General features: G+C 40.7%; 1 protein-coding gene across 1 annotated transcript in view; it reads right to left on the bottom strand.

Annotated features, from left to right (window-relative positions):
* Positions 1–16725, bottom strand: part of LOC147361650 (phospholipid-transporting ATPase IB-like) — an 88285-nt gene that overhangs the window by 59303 nt on the left and 12257 nt on the right. Inside the window, exons 5-12 of the mRNA XM_086329701.1 lie at positions 16053–16093; positions 14378–14451; positions 10734–10803; positions 6216–6343; positions 5764–5875; positions 5289–5454; positions 3622–3749; positions 2423–2500 (exon numbers count right to left, since the gene is read on the bottom strand). Of these exons, the coding sequence (XP_086185827.1) occupies positions 2423–2500; positions 3622–3749; positions 5289–5454; positions 5764–5875; positions 6216–6343; positions 10734–10803; positions 14378–14451; positions 16053–16093 (797 nt within the window). The remainder of the gene's footprint in view (positions 1–2422; positions 2501–3621; positions 3750–5288; positions 5455–5763; positions 5876–6215; positions 6344–10733; positions 10804–14377; positions 14452–16052; positions 16094–16725) is intronic.

The following is a 16725-nucleotide window of genomic DNA, read 5'->3' as shown; positions in this document are numbered from 1 at the left end:
ATGTATACCTCAGATGAAAAAGAAAACCAGACTCAAAACCATTTTAATCATGATCATGAATATAATGCTCATTTTAAAGACAAATGGAAATTTTGTAGGTGATCATTTCTGTCCAATGAATACTGCAAAGCAATGTGGATTTAAAGTTTTAAGATCTTTGCATTATTTGGATAGACAAGATGGATGCCAGCTATGTGTAAGTAAAGTCACCAGAAATGATAATAAATGGCAGAAATTTTCACTTTTGCTTTCAGAAACATTTATTTTTATTTTTAGAAACAACTTATTTCTGTATATTGGTTTTGTATCATGCAACTTTCCTGGGTTCTTTTTTTATTATTGCTTACAGGTTTTTGGTGCAGTCTTTAGGGTTTTCTATACATAACATAGTGGACTTCCCTGGTGGCTCAGAAGGTAAAGCATCTGTCTACAATGCCAGAGACCTGGGTTCAATCCCTGGGTTGGGAAGATTCCCTGGAGAAGGAAATGGCAACCCACTCCAGTACTCTTGCCTTGAAAATCCCATGGACGGAGGAGCTTGGTGCAGGCTACTGTCCATGGGGTTGCAAAGAGTCGGGCACGACTGAGTGACTTCATTCATACATAACATGTCATATGTCAAAAGAGACAGCTTTAATTCTTCCTTTCTGATTTGGGTGCCTTTTATTTATTTTTCTTGCCTAACTGCCATGGCTAGGATTTACAATTCTAAGTTGAATAAAAGCAGCATTTTTTTAATGCTACCCTAATAAGTGGAGGCATCCTTGTTTTATTTTTGATCTTAGAGGAAAACCTTTTCAGTTTTCACTGAGTATACTTTTAACTGTGAGCTTGTTGTACACACCCTTTATTATGTTGAAATATGTTCCCTCTGTAGTCCCTTTATTGATACGTTTATGATACATGGATGTTGAATTCTGTCAAATGCTTTTTCTGCATCTATTGCATACATTTCTTATCCTTCATTTTGTTAAAAGGGTGTATCACATTGGTTGATTTGTGCATACTGAACCAGTCTTGCATTCCTAGAATAAATAATCATGATGTATGGTCCTTTATTAATGTTGAATTTGATCTGCTAATATTTTGTTGATGATTTTTGCATCTGAGTTTATAAGGGATATTGACCTGTAATTTTCTTTTCTTGTGGTGCCTGTGCATCCATGCATGCTCAGTCATGTCCAGCTCTTCGCGACCCCATGGATTTTTGTAGCCCACAGGCTCTTCTGTCCATGGGATTTCCCAGGCAAGAATACTGGAGTAGCTTGCTATTTCCCTCTCCAGAAGTATCTTTGTCTATGCTGGTAAATGATGAAACCAGGATTCACATTCATGATGTTTAACTTCAAAATTCTGCCTTTTACCATGGTTTATATGTGGCCTTTACTTAATTGAAAGGTAGAAAATCATAATCTAGTAAATACATATATAGAGACAGAACAAAAAGTAGATAGAAAAAAGTAACAATTACAAGTCTTTCTTCCTTCAAGTTCTATACAACTGTGAGAGTTGTTGCTTTTTTTTCAGCTTCATTATATGAATAGTATAATTGACAAATAATCTTGGGAGTTTTTAAAACTGCATTTAAACTTGTAAAGATGCCATTGTCATCTAAAAGGCAACCAACAACTGTCTGTTGGTAACTGGGCATCATTCCCGCCTGTCTATTCTAAGGCAGGGTCTAGAGGCCCAAGGCTACGTTTCTCTGGTCTGCAGATTAGATTCCACCATTGAAAGACATTTTCAGTGAAGATCCAGAAGCTCTACTGCTTCCCTTCTGGGAGCTGTGGGCAGATGCATGGATTTGGCCGGTGTGAAATTTCACAGCAGCCTGTGGATGCACCCCTATGAGTCACCTGCCTTAAAGAAGCAGAAACCCAGCCATCCCCCAGATTCCAGGGTCCCTGTGGCTCCCTGGAAGTTCCTGAAGCCCTGGGAGCCCCCAGTAGCTTTTCCTACCTGCCCCCCAGCTCTTTCACTCTTTCATAAGCACATAATAACCTGTATCAGATGTGTTCTACTTGTAACCCATTAGGCAATATTATGAATTGGAACAAATTATATTTCTAAAGCTTCACAAGGGTGTCACATTATCTATGTGCATGCTCAGTCACTTCAGTCATGTCCGACTCTTTGTGACCCCATGGACTATAGCCCGCCGGGCTCCTCTATCCATGGGATTTCCCAGGCAAGAATACTGGAGTGGGTTGCCATGCCCTTCTGCAGGGGGTCTTCCCGACCCAGAGATTGAACCTGGGTCTCTTACATTGCAGGCATATTCTTTACCACTAAGACACTGGGGAAGCCGCATATTACCTCTAGCCCATGGCTAAATCTGGCCTTTCAGCTCTGCACACGCTCTCCCTAGACCCACCTCCTGCGGGGCTCCTGTCACACTGCCCAGCCCTGGAGGGGCCCTCACCTGCCCAAGCTCTTCATTAAGATTGGATGTTCTGGCCATGGCATAGACATTACTTCCCTTAAAATGCATATCTTCATCCTGCAGGAAAGAAACAAAATAGCCAAGCCACACAGACAGAACTAGGCTCAAAACTTCTTCAGGAAGCCCATACTGCCACTGATCTTCTCATGTGCTTGACATTTATAAAGAATTCACAGTGGAGAGTCCAGAATACTTGGTTTGGGACACATATATGCTAGTTTTACACACGGGTTGGCAGAGTCGATTCAGGAGAAGCAAAGCCATAGATGCGGCTTTCAATCCTGGCTGTGCCTTAGGCACGCTGTGTGGCCTTAAGTGTGTCTCAGTTACTACGTCTATCAGATAAGGGTAGTAACAGGGACCTCCCTCCCAGCACTACTCAGAGCTACTGCAAAGATCAGATGAGAACATATGTGAGGGCCCTTTGTCTAATTTTGTGGTTGCTAAAATAATACTCCCATTCAAATGATGGTAGTTCATCAACATATTGGGAGGATCCTGTTAAGGTGACATCCAGAAAGAATTTTATTTCAAAGAAGAAACCAACACAACAGTGTAAAGCAACTGTCCTCAAGTTAAAAAAAATAATAATACAGATCAGCAAATGCAAACTACTATGAATTACTGTGTGCCATATGCCTGAAACTAACACAATATTATAAATCAACTATACTCCAATGAAAAAAGAACAATATGAAGACAAAAAAAAAAACTAAAAGTGACAACCCTACACACAGATTTAAAAATCTGTTCAGTCACAGCTGACAAAGTATCAACTTCAGTCAATACATGGTTGTCACCTAAGAAATATTTTTCTTAATTTGAAGGAATGCTGAAATGCCATTGTTTCTGTCATGCTTGCCAAGCTCTGTAAATCTATTGTAAGTCTATTGGACTCTCCTTTGTGAGTATCTTAAGTTTTAACAGTGGACTGTTTCTCTACACTTGCTACTAAGCCTCTATCTCTTAAATATTTCTGATTGTCTGGAAAATATATATATAGGGAAAAAGTGTCCTCAAGAGCGAGTCAAAGGCGTCCAAGGCACTGCTGAGTCAGCCTTGGCTCTTGGCCTGTCAGCTGCACTGGCCCCACCACAAGGACTCAGTCACACTGATTCTCAAAACCAAAGCCATAACCCAAGAGAGAACTGTCTTAATTTCCTGAATTTACTACTCACCCAGTTTATAAACAGGGCCTGAATGTACTTCACAATTTCCAGAGTGACCAGCAGACTAATAGGGATGAGATTGTGGTACAAGATGATGAACACCAAAAGGTCAAACCCAAAGCTGTGATAGTCATAATCTGCGGAAGAAAAATTAGAGGAACCACGTTGCAGCTTCAGGCGATATCTTTATTTATCTGTGTTCTCATTATTACTTTTTAAAATTGTGGAATTTTTCTCCATGGAAATTATTATTAAGAGTATAATTAAGTGGACACAGATATAAAATAGTTTTTAAAATATTAGCTAAGTACCAATCAACTATGTAACAGGGTGCATAGAAGCATGGGGATACAAGTTCTAACAAGACTTAGATCCTGCCCTCAGAGAACTCAGATGTAGCTTGAGAAAGTGGGAGGAGTCAGGAACTACAGCAAGACAAGCTCTGTGAGGTGTGTAGCAGCAAAACACAAAGTTGGAGGCACAAAAATAGGTCTTAGAAAAGGCGGTAAGCAAAGCATTGAAGAGAGGACGTTGCTAAACACAGAAGATACGGAGGGGCTGATGAGGAGGACTTTTTAATCTAATGTAACAGTAGGTTTGAGGGCTTCCCTGGTGGCTCAGTGGTAAAGGACCTGCCTGCCAATACAAGAGACCCAGGTTTGATCCCTGGGGCAGGAAGATTCCCCTGGAGAAGTAAATGACAACCCTTTCCAGTATTCTTGTCTGGGAAATCCCATGGACAGAGGAGCCTGGTGGGCTATATAGTCCATGGAGTTGCAAAAGAGTCGGACATGACTTAGGGACTAAAGTAACAACAACAACTGTAGATTTGAAGCTAAAGAGATAATTATTATAATGATTTTTTAAAACCCAGGGAAAGAAGTAAAAGATATTTTACTTAAAAATATCTAGAAATTGTTCAGAGGATCTATATGCACTGTCTTCCTGACAACTTGCATCTCAGACTTACACATTAAATTTACATAGTTGAATTATGGGAGGAAGGAGTTCTAACTAAACACAAAGGAAGTTGTAAAATGCTCGCAAACAGGTCCTCTCAGGGCAAGTTAGAGCAACACAGAATCCTCAGGTGACAGATTAGAAAAGGTGGAAAGCTGTAAGATGGTTTGCCCTGAAAACACAGAAAGACAGAATCAAAACTGCTGAACTTTTCATGCCAAATCCCTATAAGTTCACCTTTAAACCTCTTACTGACAGAAGGCCACTCTGGCTGCTGAGTCCCCTCGGAGCTCCTTGTCACCACTCACTGTACACAGAGCCCTGCAGTGACTGAAGGAGGCAGCTACTGTCCCCTTTCAAAGGAGGAAAGCAATGCTCAGGGAAGTGAACACCTTGTCCGAGCCCTTCTGGTGACTGCACGACAGATGCAAGGGTGTGGGCCTTCTCCATCTGACTCCATCTCATGCCTCTGTCTGCCCCCTCTCTCTGCTTCATTCCAGAATGCCAGGATTACATGACACTGGCATGTAATCTTTCCCAAAAAATCTTAAGAAGGAAATGTTCTATTTCTAAAACTCATTAACCTTCAGTTTCTGAAAACAAACAAATAAAGCAAAGGACCAACCTCCAGTTAGAACGAGAGCCGTCCCTTTTAAATGAAAACGTGAGAAGTAACTTACAAAAGTGGCGTTTTCCTCCCATGCTCTGACACTTACCACTCTTCCCGATGTACCAGGGCTCTGCTCTGTATCTGTCTTTCCAGTATATGGCTCCCACACAGCTCACCAAGGACATGACCAAGAGCAGCAGGAACAACACCAGGATCTGCATGTTGGTCACCTTCTCCACCTTGGATCTCTTGAGGGGTGACTTGACCGCATTCTGCATGATAGCAGGAAACCACACACCAAAAAGGACCAAAAACAAGCAAGACAGGTGAATTACAGTTTGATGGTGAAGGAGGTCAAAAACTGCAATGGTTAAAAAGTACAACATCTTTGGCCACATCACGGATGGACTGAAAGTGTGCCCATGGTTTTCCACCTCGCTTCTTGAAGCATCAGCCTCTAGTTCACAGGAAACATATCCACATAGCAGATCTATCATCTCAAAATCCAAAGTCCTAGGGTTCCTAAAAACACAAAATGTTGTGACTTGGGGCAATGCTATTTGTCACCATAGATTATTTACCTGCATGAATTTCGTTTCAAATCCAGTGTAAACGACTATGCCCAGGATCCACTCAGTATTTTTAAGCTGTGTGCCTCTCAGCAAGACCTGGTCAGGCCCAATTGAAATAGGGCTAAAAAAAATAAAAAGAGTATTAGTAAATTACCACAGAACTTTTTCTTTTCACAAGGTAAACAAACCTAGACTTTCACCATATATATAAATTTATTTTGTCAAGTTCAACTTTCTGGACAAATAGCAATAAAAACAAATGTGTCTTCAAAGAAAGTATCTATTTCTAAAACAGCACAGGAAAAAATTGCTTTGTTATCCATTTCTCATCATTCCAAAGATATGTAGGTTAAAAATTTTAGAGAGTAAAACATTCTTTACACTTAGAGTGACTATAAAAGTAATTGTCAGGGAAGATTAAGTGGACAAAAAAATGTTTGAGAAGGAAAAAAAAATGATACCTTTTCTCATTTAGGTATAAAGTTCCTGCAAAACTGTTGAAATGAAAATTAGGTTCTTCACATTTTATTTTTCCAGATAGGTTTGACAATTGCTTTTCTGTTTTCATGGTAGCTGTTTCTGATAAAGCCTACAAAATAAAATCACAGGAAAAAATGAAAACAGAATTTTCATGGCAAAGTTCAATGTTTCGTTGTTGTCGTTCTGTCGCTCAGTCATGTCCAACTCTTTGCGATGCCATGGACGGTAGCCCACCAGGCTCCTCTGTCCATGGGATTTCCCAGGCAAGAATATTGGAGAGGGTTGCCATAATGGCTAATAAAAGGATATTATGAAAGTCAGTGTCTGAAAATGTATTGCACTTACCAAACAAAAAAAAAAATTATATCAAACACTAACATAAACTTTGCTAGAAGGCTTTGCCATACCAACATTTTGCAAATAATTTTAGTGAGATCAAAAGAGGTATGAAGTTTAGTTTCCATCGCCTTGAAGTGAAATTATAATTATCACAATCAAACACCATATAGTATTTGATAGATTTATGCCTACAACTGATGATGCTCAACTGTGGCTCACACTCTGACTAGCAAGGATCTAGAACAATGATTCCAAACTTATGTGTGCATCAGACTCACCTAGAGTCATGTTAAAGTACAGATTGCAGGGCTGTGCCCCCAGAGTTTTTTTATTCAGTGGGTCTGGGGTAAGGCACCAAAACTTGCATTAATAACAACTCTAACAGGATGGTGACGCTGCTGGTCCAAGGATCACACTTTGAGAATCACTCACTGAGAAAATGCCTCATTCCAATGAGATGATCTCAGCCTTGCAGAGAGAAAAGGCAGATCACCTCCAAAAGAATTTGGAATCAAATTGTCATTAGTCTAACAATAGGAAATACTTAAAGACAGAGGATTTTATTTTTAAGTACTTAATTAAGAGACCTTTGAATCTAGAATGTTACAACTTTCTAATTTCAAATAAATTTGAAAGTTTAGTACAAATATTCTCAGGCATGCATACAAAGTATTAAAAGTTTTGACACTCAAGGACCTACATTGAAACAGTTTGGGATGAACTTCCGTTCAAAGGTACCTTAAATAAAGTCTGAAAGCTAGTTACCAACTTGAAGAAGACATTTGCAACACATACAATTGATATACCTATTCTTATGTACTGAAAGTGCATGAAGAAATTCTTTAAATCAGAAAGAGAACAGAATGAAAAGTGTAATGAAAGTGTTAGTCACTCAGTTGTGTTCAACTCTTTGTGACCCCATGGACTGTAGCCCACCAGGTTCCTCTGTCTATGGAATTCTCCAGGCAAGAATACTGGAGTGGGTAGCCATCCCTTCTCGAGGGGATCTTTCCCAACCAGGGACTGAGTCAGGTCTCCTGCATTGCAGCAGATTCTTCACTGTATGAGCCACTAGGAAAGCCCCCAACAAGAACAAATACATCTGTGTTCATTTTTTTTTTCATCTTCTTTCTTTGTTGTTTAAATTAGGTAGTTTCTATTGTGTTATCTTTCAATTCACAGATTCTTTTCTCCAGCCCTTACATTCTGCTGTTGAGCCCAACCCCTGAGCTTTTTTCATTTGGTTGGTGGGTTGCTTTGGGGGTTGCTTTGTGTGTGTCTGTGGGGGAAGGGGGGTTAGTTATTGTATTTTTAAGTTTTTAAATTTCCAAATTTCCTTGCTGAGACTGTTTTTTTGCTGAGACTTTTGTTTCAAGCATTTTTGTCATTGCTCATGAAAGCCTTTTTTCTAATGTCCCTTGTAGTGTCTCTGTCAGATAATGCTTACATTTTTTGTTATTTTGGTATTAGCATCATGGGTTGTCATTTTTCATTGAGTTTGAGATCCTTCTGGTTTGGGGTATGATGAATAAATTTTGACTGAAACCAGACAGCTTGCCTGTTACATGTATTATGTTACGAGATACTGCTGCTGCTGCTAAGTCACTGCAGTCGTGTCCAACTCTGTGTGACCCCATAGACGGCAGCCCACCAGGCTCCCCGGTCCCTGGGATTCTCCAGGCAAGAACACTGGAGTGGGTTGCCATTTCCTTCTCCAATACATGAAAGTGAAAAGTGAAAGTGAAGTCGCTCAGTCGTATCCGACTCGTAGCGACCCCATGGACTGCAGCCTACCAGGCTCCTTTGTCCATGGGATTTTCCAGGCAGGAGTACTGGAGTGGGGTGCCATTGCCTTCTCCGAGATACTAGACATCATTTAAACCTTAGCTGGCTTCCTCTGGCACCTCTCTGACAGGGCATGAAAGTGCTGTCTCATTACTGTATGATGGGGGATAAGCATACAAGTTGCAAATTTACCTCTTTTGATGTCCAAGTTGGGGTGGGGGGGTGGTCAGTTATAGCTGGGCAAGGGTGAGAGCCCTGATCACCCTGTAGACCTTCAACAACACCTTCCTGGCTTAAATGGGTTGCAATGCCTTGTTACTACTGTCCACATGGTCTCCTAATCCTAAAGGAAATGAACCCTGAATGTTCATTGGAAGGAATATCTTTCCTATCTCCTGGAGTTTGCTCAAATTCATGTCTATTGAGTTGGTGGTGCTATCTAACCACCTCATCCTATGCCACCCTCTTCTCCTTTTGCCTTCAATCTTTCCCAGCATCAGGGTCTTTTCAATGAGTCAGCTCTTTGCACCAGGTGGCCAAAGTATTGAAGCTTCAGCATCTGTCCTTCCAATGAATATTCAGGGTTCATTTCCTTTAAGATTGACTGGTTTGATCTCCTTGCTGTCCAAAGGTCTCTGAACATTCTTCTCTAACACCATAGTTCAAAAGCATCAATTCTTCAGTGCTCAACTTTCATTATTATGCAACCATCACATCCGTGTGTGACTACTGGGAAAACCACAGCTTTGACTATGTGAACCCTGAGATAAATGAGGCCAAAGAAAGAACAGGGAATTCGCCATCACATTGTTCCCAGGGTCGCAAGGTCCTGCTATCTGGCTTCTTCTCTCAGTTTTTCAGAGTCTTATGTTTGTTTTTTATATAAAAGCCAAAGTCTTTAGTTGTACTTGGCAGGAAAAAATAGGTAAAACAACGTCTACTCCATCTTCCCAGAAACAGAAGTCTGTAATTGAATTTTTAAAAAATCAGGTAGGTACAAAACTATTACTATGATTAGCACTGAAGACAAAGGTGGGATTTGGAAAGTGACGGAGGCAAAATAAACTCATTTTCTCAATTACTTTTACAAAGATGATAGATTTAACAAATTCTAAACCCGTTTTCTATTTTCAAATCAAATTAAAGTTTGCAGTAAAGATAGCAACAGACATGCAAATAATCAAATATAAAACCAGGGACTTCCTTACTTAAGCAAACTAACAGAGCAAAGATCAATGCCCTTTTTTCCATTACTGAAAAGATAATTGAACACTGCTTCTGCCCACTCATGCTACTGCTGCTGCTGCTAAGTCTCTTCAGTCGTGTCCGACTCTGTGTGACCCCATAGACAGAGGCCCACCAGATTGCCCCATCCCTGGGATTCTCCAGGCAAGAACACTGGAGTGGGTTGCCATTTCCTTCTCCAATGCATGAAAGTGAAAGGTGAAAGGGAAGTTGCTCAGTCGTGTCCGACTCTTTGCGACCCCATGGACTGCAGCCCACCAGGCTCCTCCATCCATGGGGTTTTCCAGGCAAGAGTACTGGAGTGGGGTGCTATTGCCTTCTCCTGCCCACTCATAATCACATGCTAATCTAAAGTTCAAATGGTAGTTTTAAAAGCAATGGTATATAAGATCACCCAGTGTTCATTTATATTCCCTTTTAATCTGGTTATGGACAACTTCCCTGGTGGCTTAGCCAGTAAAGAATCTGCCTGCAATGCAGGAGACCTGGGTTCAGTCCCTGGGTTGGGAAGATCCCCTGGAGAAGGGAATTGCTTACCCACTCCAGTATTCTTGCCTGGAGAACTCCATGGACAGAGGACCCTGGTAGGCTACAGTCCACAGGGTGCCAAACAGTTGGACATGACTGAGTGAGTAACACACTTTGATCTAGTTATATTTAGTCAGGACAGTTTTATCATCAAATCACCAGCAGAAATATCAAACTCAAAACAAAATGCATAAAGGTGTGTCATCCTTTATGACCTGAATTTTATACACTATGATTTTTCTTGCAGTAGTGAGTGACACATTCATGTAGTTCTTGCTTATTCTTTTGAAAGAACCTTCTAAATATCTCATGAGGATAAATTACATCCATTTATTAGTGGTGAGACCATTTTCATCATGAAAAAAAAGTAAGTTTTGTACATGGCAAAACTTGACACTGTGGACTCAAGTATAAAGTTAGGAATTAGAAAGACATCTCAGGACTTCCCTGGTGGTCCAGTGTCTGAGACTCTGGGCTCCCAATGCAGGGGGCACAGTTTCCATCCCCAGTCAGGGAACTAGATCCCATGTGCCGCAACTAAGAGTTCAGGTGCCGCAGCTTGGACCAGGTGCAGCCAAATAGGTAAATCAAGGTGTCTTTACCTGCCGTATTTTTAGATTCGTCTCTCCATCCAGATTAGATGTTGCAACAAAACATGTTGCCTGAGGTTCACTAAAAAAAAATAAAACGAATGATATTGAATCAAAATCTCTCAAACAAATTAATTTCCCAATAACTGTAACCATGAAATATGGTCTACATCAGTAAGGATTCTTTAGAACAGAAAGGACCACAACCACCACCTTGCCAGTGGATTTCAGCAGTCTGATCCTACAAGCCCAAGAGTCCTAATCACTGGGCCGTCAGGGAATTCCCTACGGTTGGTTTCCGTGTAGAAAGGAATTTCACTTTTTGCTGTGTGGGTAACCAGTTCCAAAACATTACTATTTAACAGCCCGTCCTGTTACCACTGACTTCCCTGGTGGTTCAGATGGTAAATAATCTGCCTGCAGTGCAGGAGTCCTGGGATCGATCCCTGAGTTGGGAAGATCCCCTGGAGGAGGGCATGACAACCCATTCCAGTACTACTGCCTGGAGAATTCCATGGACAGAGGAGCCTGGCAGACTACAGTCCATGGGGTCACAAAAGAGTCAGACATGACTGAGCAACTAACTCTAACTCCTGTTACCACTGAAGCAGAGTGCCACCACTGTCGCACATCAAAGCTCCAACACGTACAGATGTGTTTCTGGATTCTGTATTACCTCCCATGATTCTAGTTTTTGTGTTCCTGTGCCAATATTAACCCATCTAAACTGCTACAAATTGAAAATCATCTCTTTAAGTGAAGTCAGACAACTACCCTCAAATTATTCTTTTCTAAATTTATTTTTAATTGGAGGATAATTGTTTTACAATGTTGCATTGATTTCTTCCATACATCAACATGCATCAGCCACAGGTATACACATGTCCCCTCCCCCTTGAACCTGCCTCCCACCAACCCATCTCACCCCCTTTAGGTTGTCACAGAGCACCAAGCTGAGCTCCCTGTGTTACAGAGCAACTTCCCATTACCTATCTATTTTACACATGTGTGCTAAGTTGCTTCAGTCATGTCTGACTCTTTGTAACCCTATGGACTATAGCCTGCCAGGTTCCTCTGTCTATGGCATTCTCCAGGCAAGAACACTGGAGTGGGTTGCCATTTCCTTCTGCAAGGGATCTTCCCGATACAGGGAACAAACCCACATCTCTTACGTCTCCTGCATTGGCAGGTGGGTTCTTTACTGCTAATGCCACTTGGGAAGCCCCATGGTTAAGTATATATTTCAAGCTCCTCTCTCAATTTATCCTACCCTCTTCTTCCCCTGCTTTGAGTTTGCTCTCTCTGTCTGAGTCTTTATTCCTATTCATAAGTGCCTTGACTGTTGTCAGCCCTTTGCTCTTCCAAATACATTTCTATTAACACTGTCTTTGAATTTCTATATCTTATGATGTCTTGACATCTTACAAATCATGTTGGCTGGAGAGAGACTGCAACTCTCAAGGGCAATTGATCCTTAGAGACAGAGTAGGGCTCTACCAGGAGTGTGCCGTCATGTGCAAACCAACCAATCCTGAGTCTATGCTCCCTAAACACCTACTTTATCTAACTTTCACACACTTGTGCCCTAAATCATCCCAGGGCCTGGTACCCGGAAACAGGAGACCTATAGCCCAGAGCCCAGCAGAATAAGCCAAGACTGTTTTGCTGTTCAGTTGCTAGTTCCAGTCCAACTTTTCATGACTCTGGACTGCAGCAGGCCAGGCTTCCCTGTCCTTCACTATTTCCTGGAGTTTGCTCAAACTCATGTCCATTGAGTCGATGATGCCATCCAACCAGCTCATCCTCTGTTGACCCCTTCTCATCCTGCCCTCAATCTTTCCCAGAATCAGGGTCTTTTCCAATGAGTTGGCTCTTAGCATCAAGTGGCCAAAGTATTAGAGCTTCAGTTCAGTTCAGTCGCTCAGTCGTGTCCGACTCTTTGCAACCCCATGAATCACAGCACGCCAGGCCTCCCTGTCCATCACCAACTCCTGGAGTTCACTCAGACTCACGTCCATCGAGTCAGTGATGCTATCCAGCCATCTCATCCTCTGTCATCCCCTTCTCCTCCTGCCCCCAATCCCTCCCAGCATCAGAGTCTTTTCCAATGAGTCAACTCTTTGCATGAGGTGGCAAAAGTACTGGAGTTTCAGCTTTAGCATCATTCCTTCCAAAGAAATCCCAGGGCTGATCCCCTTCAGAATGGACTGGTTGGATCTCCTTGCAGTCCAAGGGACTCTCAAGAGTCTTCTCCAACACCACAGTTCAAAAGCATCAATTCTTTGGCGCTCAGCTTTCTTCACAGTCCAACTCTCACATCCATACATGACCACTGGAAAAACCATAGCCTTGACTAGATGAACCTTTGTTGGCAAAGTAATGTCTCTGCTTTTCAATATGCTATCTAGGTTGGTCATAACTTTCCTTCCAAGGAGTAAGCGTCTTTTAATTTCATGGCTGCAGTCACCATCTGCAGTGGTTTTGGAGCCCAGAAAAATAAAGTCTGACACTGTTTCCACTATTTCCCCATCTATTTCCCATGAAGTGATGGGACCAGAGGCCATGATCTTCGTTTTCTGAATGTTGAGTTTTAAGCCAACTTTTTCACTCTCCTCATTCACCTTCATCCAGAGGTTTTTTAGTTCCTCTTCACTTTCTGCCATAAGAACTTAAGCAGTCCTAAATGGTTCACTCTGTCCTGCCCTGACTTTCCTCCAGAAATCTCACTAAAGGCTCTGACTTTGGCTTCCTCTCTCTCTCATTTCTGCCTCCTGACCAAATTCAATGCCTCCCCTTTGACCCTGCATGGCAGAGCATCTTGCCCTCTCTTGGGAAGTATAATGATTCTTCTCTCAATGGCATTGAAAGTCATCATTCAATCACCTGCACAAGCTCAAATCCCACAGGTACAAATTAGGTATTTATAATCAGCTCATCGATTCCCATTAAAATATGTTTGAGATTTTGGTTGGAATGGCAGTAAGCTTTTAGATCAGTCTGGCAGAAACTGACATCTTTATAAAATTGAATCTTCCTATCCAAGAACATGATATATTTCTCCATACATTTAGGTCTTCCATTAAGCACTCGCATATGTTTTCTCAGATCTGTTCTTAAGTACCCTATCATTTTTGTTTCTATTGTAAAATATATCCTTTTATTACATGAGAATAAAATAAGATAATAAGTGTAAAATATTTTAGATTTGTTGAATATCTATAGAAACTGTAGAAGAGATAGAATTAACCTAAGAATCAGAATAGAAGAAAATATGTCCAGGGAAATGAAAGAAAAGATCATAAAAGTATAGAATATTAATCATCAATCTATGACCCAAACGCTAAACCTGGCCCCTGCTTATTTTCATAAATAAAGTTTTACTGGGACACAATCATTCTATTTGTTTATACTTTGCCTTTGGTTGTTTCTGATAGTACAGAAAAAGAGCTGAGTAGCTACAACAGAGATTGCACGGCCCACAAAGCTGAAGATATTTGCCATGTGTCCTTTTACAGAAAATGTTTGCAATCACTGGTCTCCAGTATAAAGGGATGGTGAAAGGCTGAAAGAAGAAAAGGCCTTTGTTTTTTTGTTTTGTTTTGTTTAATTTCTATTTCATAACAAAAGTTCCTTAAATGCCCACTAACATAACTAACCTGGAAGAAATCAGGACCATGTCTGCAGGAAGGAACTGCCCATTGGTGGCCTTCACAATGTCACCAACATTAACCTTTTAAGCCAGGAGAGAAAACACAGAAGCATGAATTTTAAAAATCACAATTAAAAGCAAAATCTGTCATATATTCTCAAGAAAAAGTATAAGATGAAAATCCTGGGGCCATGCTAGTAAATCCACCTACATTAGAACAACTGAATCTCCTGATGCTTTCATTGCTCAGTGATATCCTCCATATAAATGCTGTCTTGTACCCACAGCAACAGGTTGTGAACCGTTGACTTTAAGTCAACAACAAAGCCTTTGACAGTGTGGATCACAACAGTCTGAAAAATTCTTAAAGAGATGGGAATACCAGACCACCTTACCTGCCTCCTGAGAAATCTGTATGCAGGTCAAGAAGCAACAGTTAGAACTGGACATGGAACAACAGACTGGTTCCAAATCGGGAAAGGAGTACATCAAGGTTGTATATGGTCACCCTGCTTATTTAACTTACAGGCAGAGTACCATCATGCGAAATGCCAGGCTGAATGAAGCACAAGTTGGAATCAAGATTGCTGGAGAAATATCAATAACCTCAGATATGCAGATGACACCACCTTTATGGAAGAAAGCGAAGAGGAACTAAAGAGCCTCTTGATGAAAGTGAAAGAGGAGAGTGAAAAAGCTGGCTTAAAACTCAACACTCAAAAAACAAAGATCATGACATCCAGTCCCATCACTTCGTGGCAAATAGATGGGAAAACAATGGAAGCAGTAAAAGACTTTATTTGGGGGGGGGGGTGCTCCAAAATCACTGCAGATGGTGACTGCAGCCATGAAATTAAAAGATACTTGTTCCTTGGAAGAAAAGCTATGACCAACCTAGACAGCATATTAAAAAGCAGACATATTACTTTGCCAACAAATGTCCGTCTAGTCAAAGCTATGGTTTTTCCAGTAGTCATGTATGGATGTGAGAGTTGGACCATAAAGAAGGCTGAGCACCAAAGAAATGATGCTTTTGAACTGTGGTGTTGGAGAAGACTCCTGACAGTCCCTTGGACAGCAATGAGATCCAACCAGTCCATCCTAAAAGAAATTAGTCCTGAATATTCATTGGAAGGACTGATGCTGAAGCTGAAACTCCAATACTTTTGTCACCTGATGTGAAGAACTGACTCATTGGAAAAGACCCTAATGCTGGGAAAGATTGAAGACAGGAAGAGGTGACCACAGAGGATGAGATGGTTGGATGGCATCACTGACTCAATGGACATGAGTTTGAGTAAACGCCAGGAGTTGGTGATGGACAGGAAGCCTAGTGTGCTTCAGTCAATGGGGTCACAAAGAGTAGGACAAGACTGGGTAACTGAACTGAACTGAACTGACTTTAAATGTTCCATGCCACAACATGGAGGTAACACCCAGGCAGAGTGGAGGTGTGTAGACCTCTAGCCAGGCCAACTTAAGTTCAGATCCATTTCACTCCTTCCTGGCCACATAACTTTGAACAAGAGGCTCGTTCTCTTTGATTCTCTATGTCCTCATAAACAACAACAACAAATGGACAATATGATGATTTTGAAAGACATGCTTCACAGATAAAAATCTGTTAGCTTTAAATATGGTAGGTGCTTATGACTAAGTTAAGCATTAAAATACATTCTTACCTCTTTCCACAGAATCATTTGCCATGCATTCTGTCTTAACACTGAAAAAGAAAACAGCTATGTATTCAGTGTAATAAAGACACATTTTCCCCAATACTACAAGCATTTCTTTATATTCTCTTTGTTAATTTAATTTTTATATAAACGGAAAGATTAATATGCACTTTATCAAAAAGAGCAATATACATAACATAACATGATAGGATAATGATATATATAAGATAATATAAATAGACAGGCAGATGGAGGCTGTGTTAAGTCACTTCCAATCCCAAGGGAAAAGTTTGCTGTTACATGCTAAAATACTGGCTGTAGCCTGAAAAACAGCATTTTTCCAATCAAATACAGAGACAGCACATAACAAAACTAGGACTGAGAGAATATGTAACACCCAGATCTCTTTTACAGACGTAAGAATTGTTAAAAAACAAAAAAGAATTGTTCCTATCCTGAATACTCTTCCCTTCCCCATCTTTTATCTTTCCTTTTATTCTAGTTGATGTATTCACATAGTTCTAACATATGGAAATTGAGTTTCCTTCTGGTTTTTGTTATTTATTTCTATATTTCTTTAAATACAACATGTTATAAAACATATTACAAGTATCTACTTGAATAGAAAGAGAAATTAAGGAAACAATTCCATTCACCATTGCAACGAAAAGAATAAAAT

This window comes from Bos grunniens, chromosome 12 (assembly GCF_055505025.1).
Source record: "Bos grunniens cultivar Pamir isolate PY7600 chromosome 12, Bosgru_T2T1.0, whole genome shotgun sequence".
Classification (NCBI taxonomy): Eukaryota; Metazoa; Chordata; class Mammalia; order Artiodactyla; family Bovidae; genus Bos; species Bos grunniens.
This window is presented reverse-complemented; position numbering and strand designations above follow the sequence as displayed.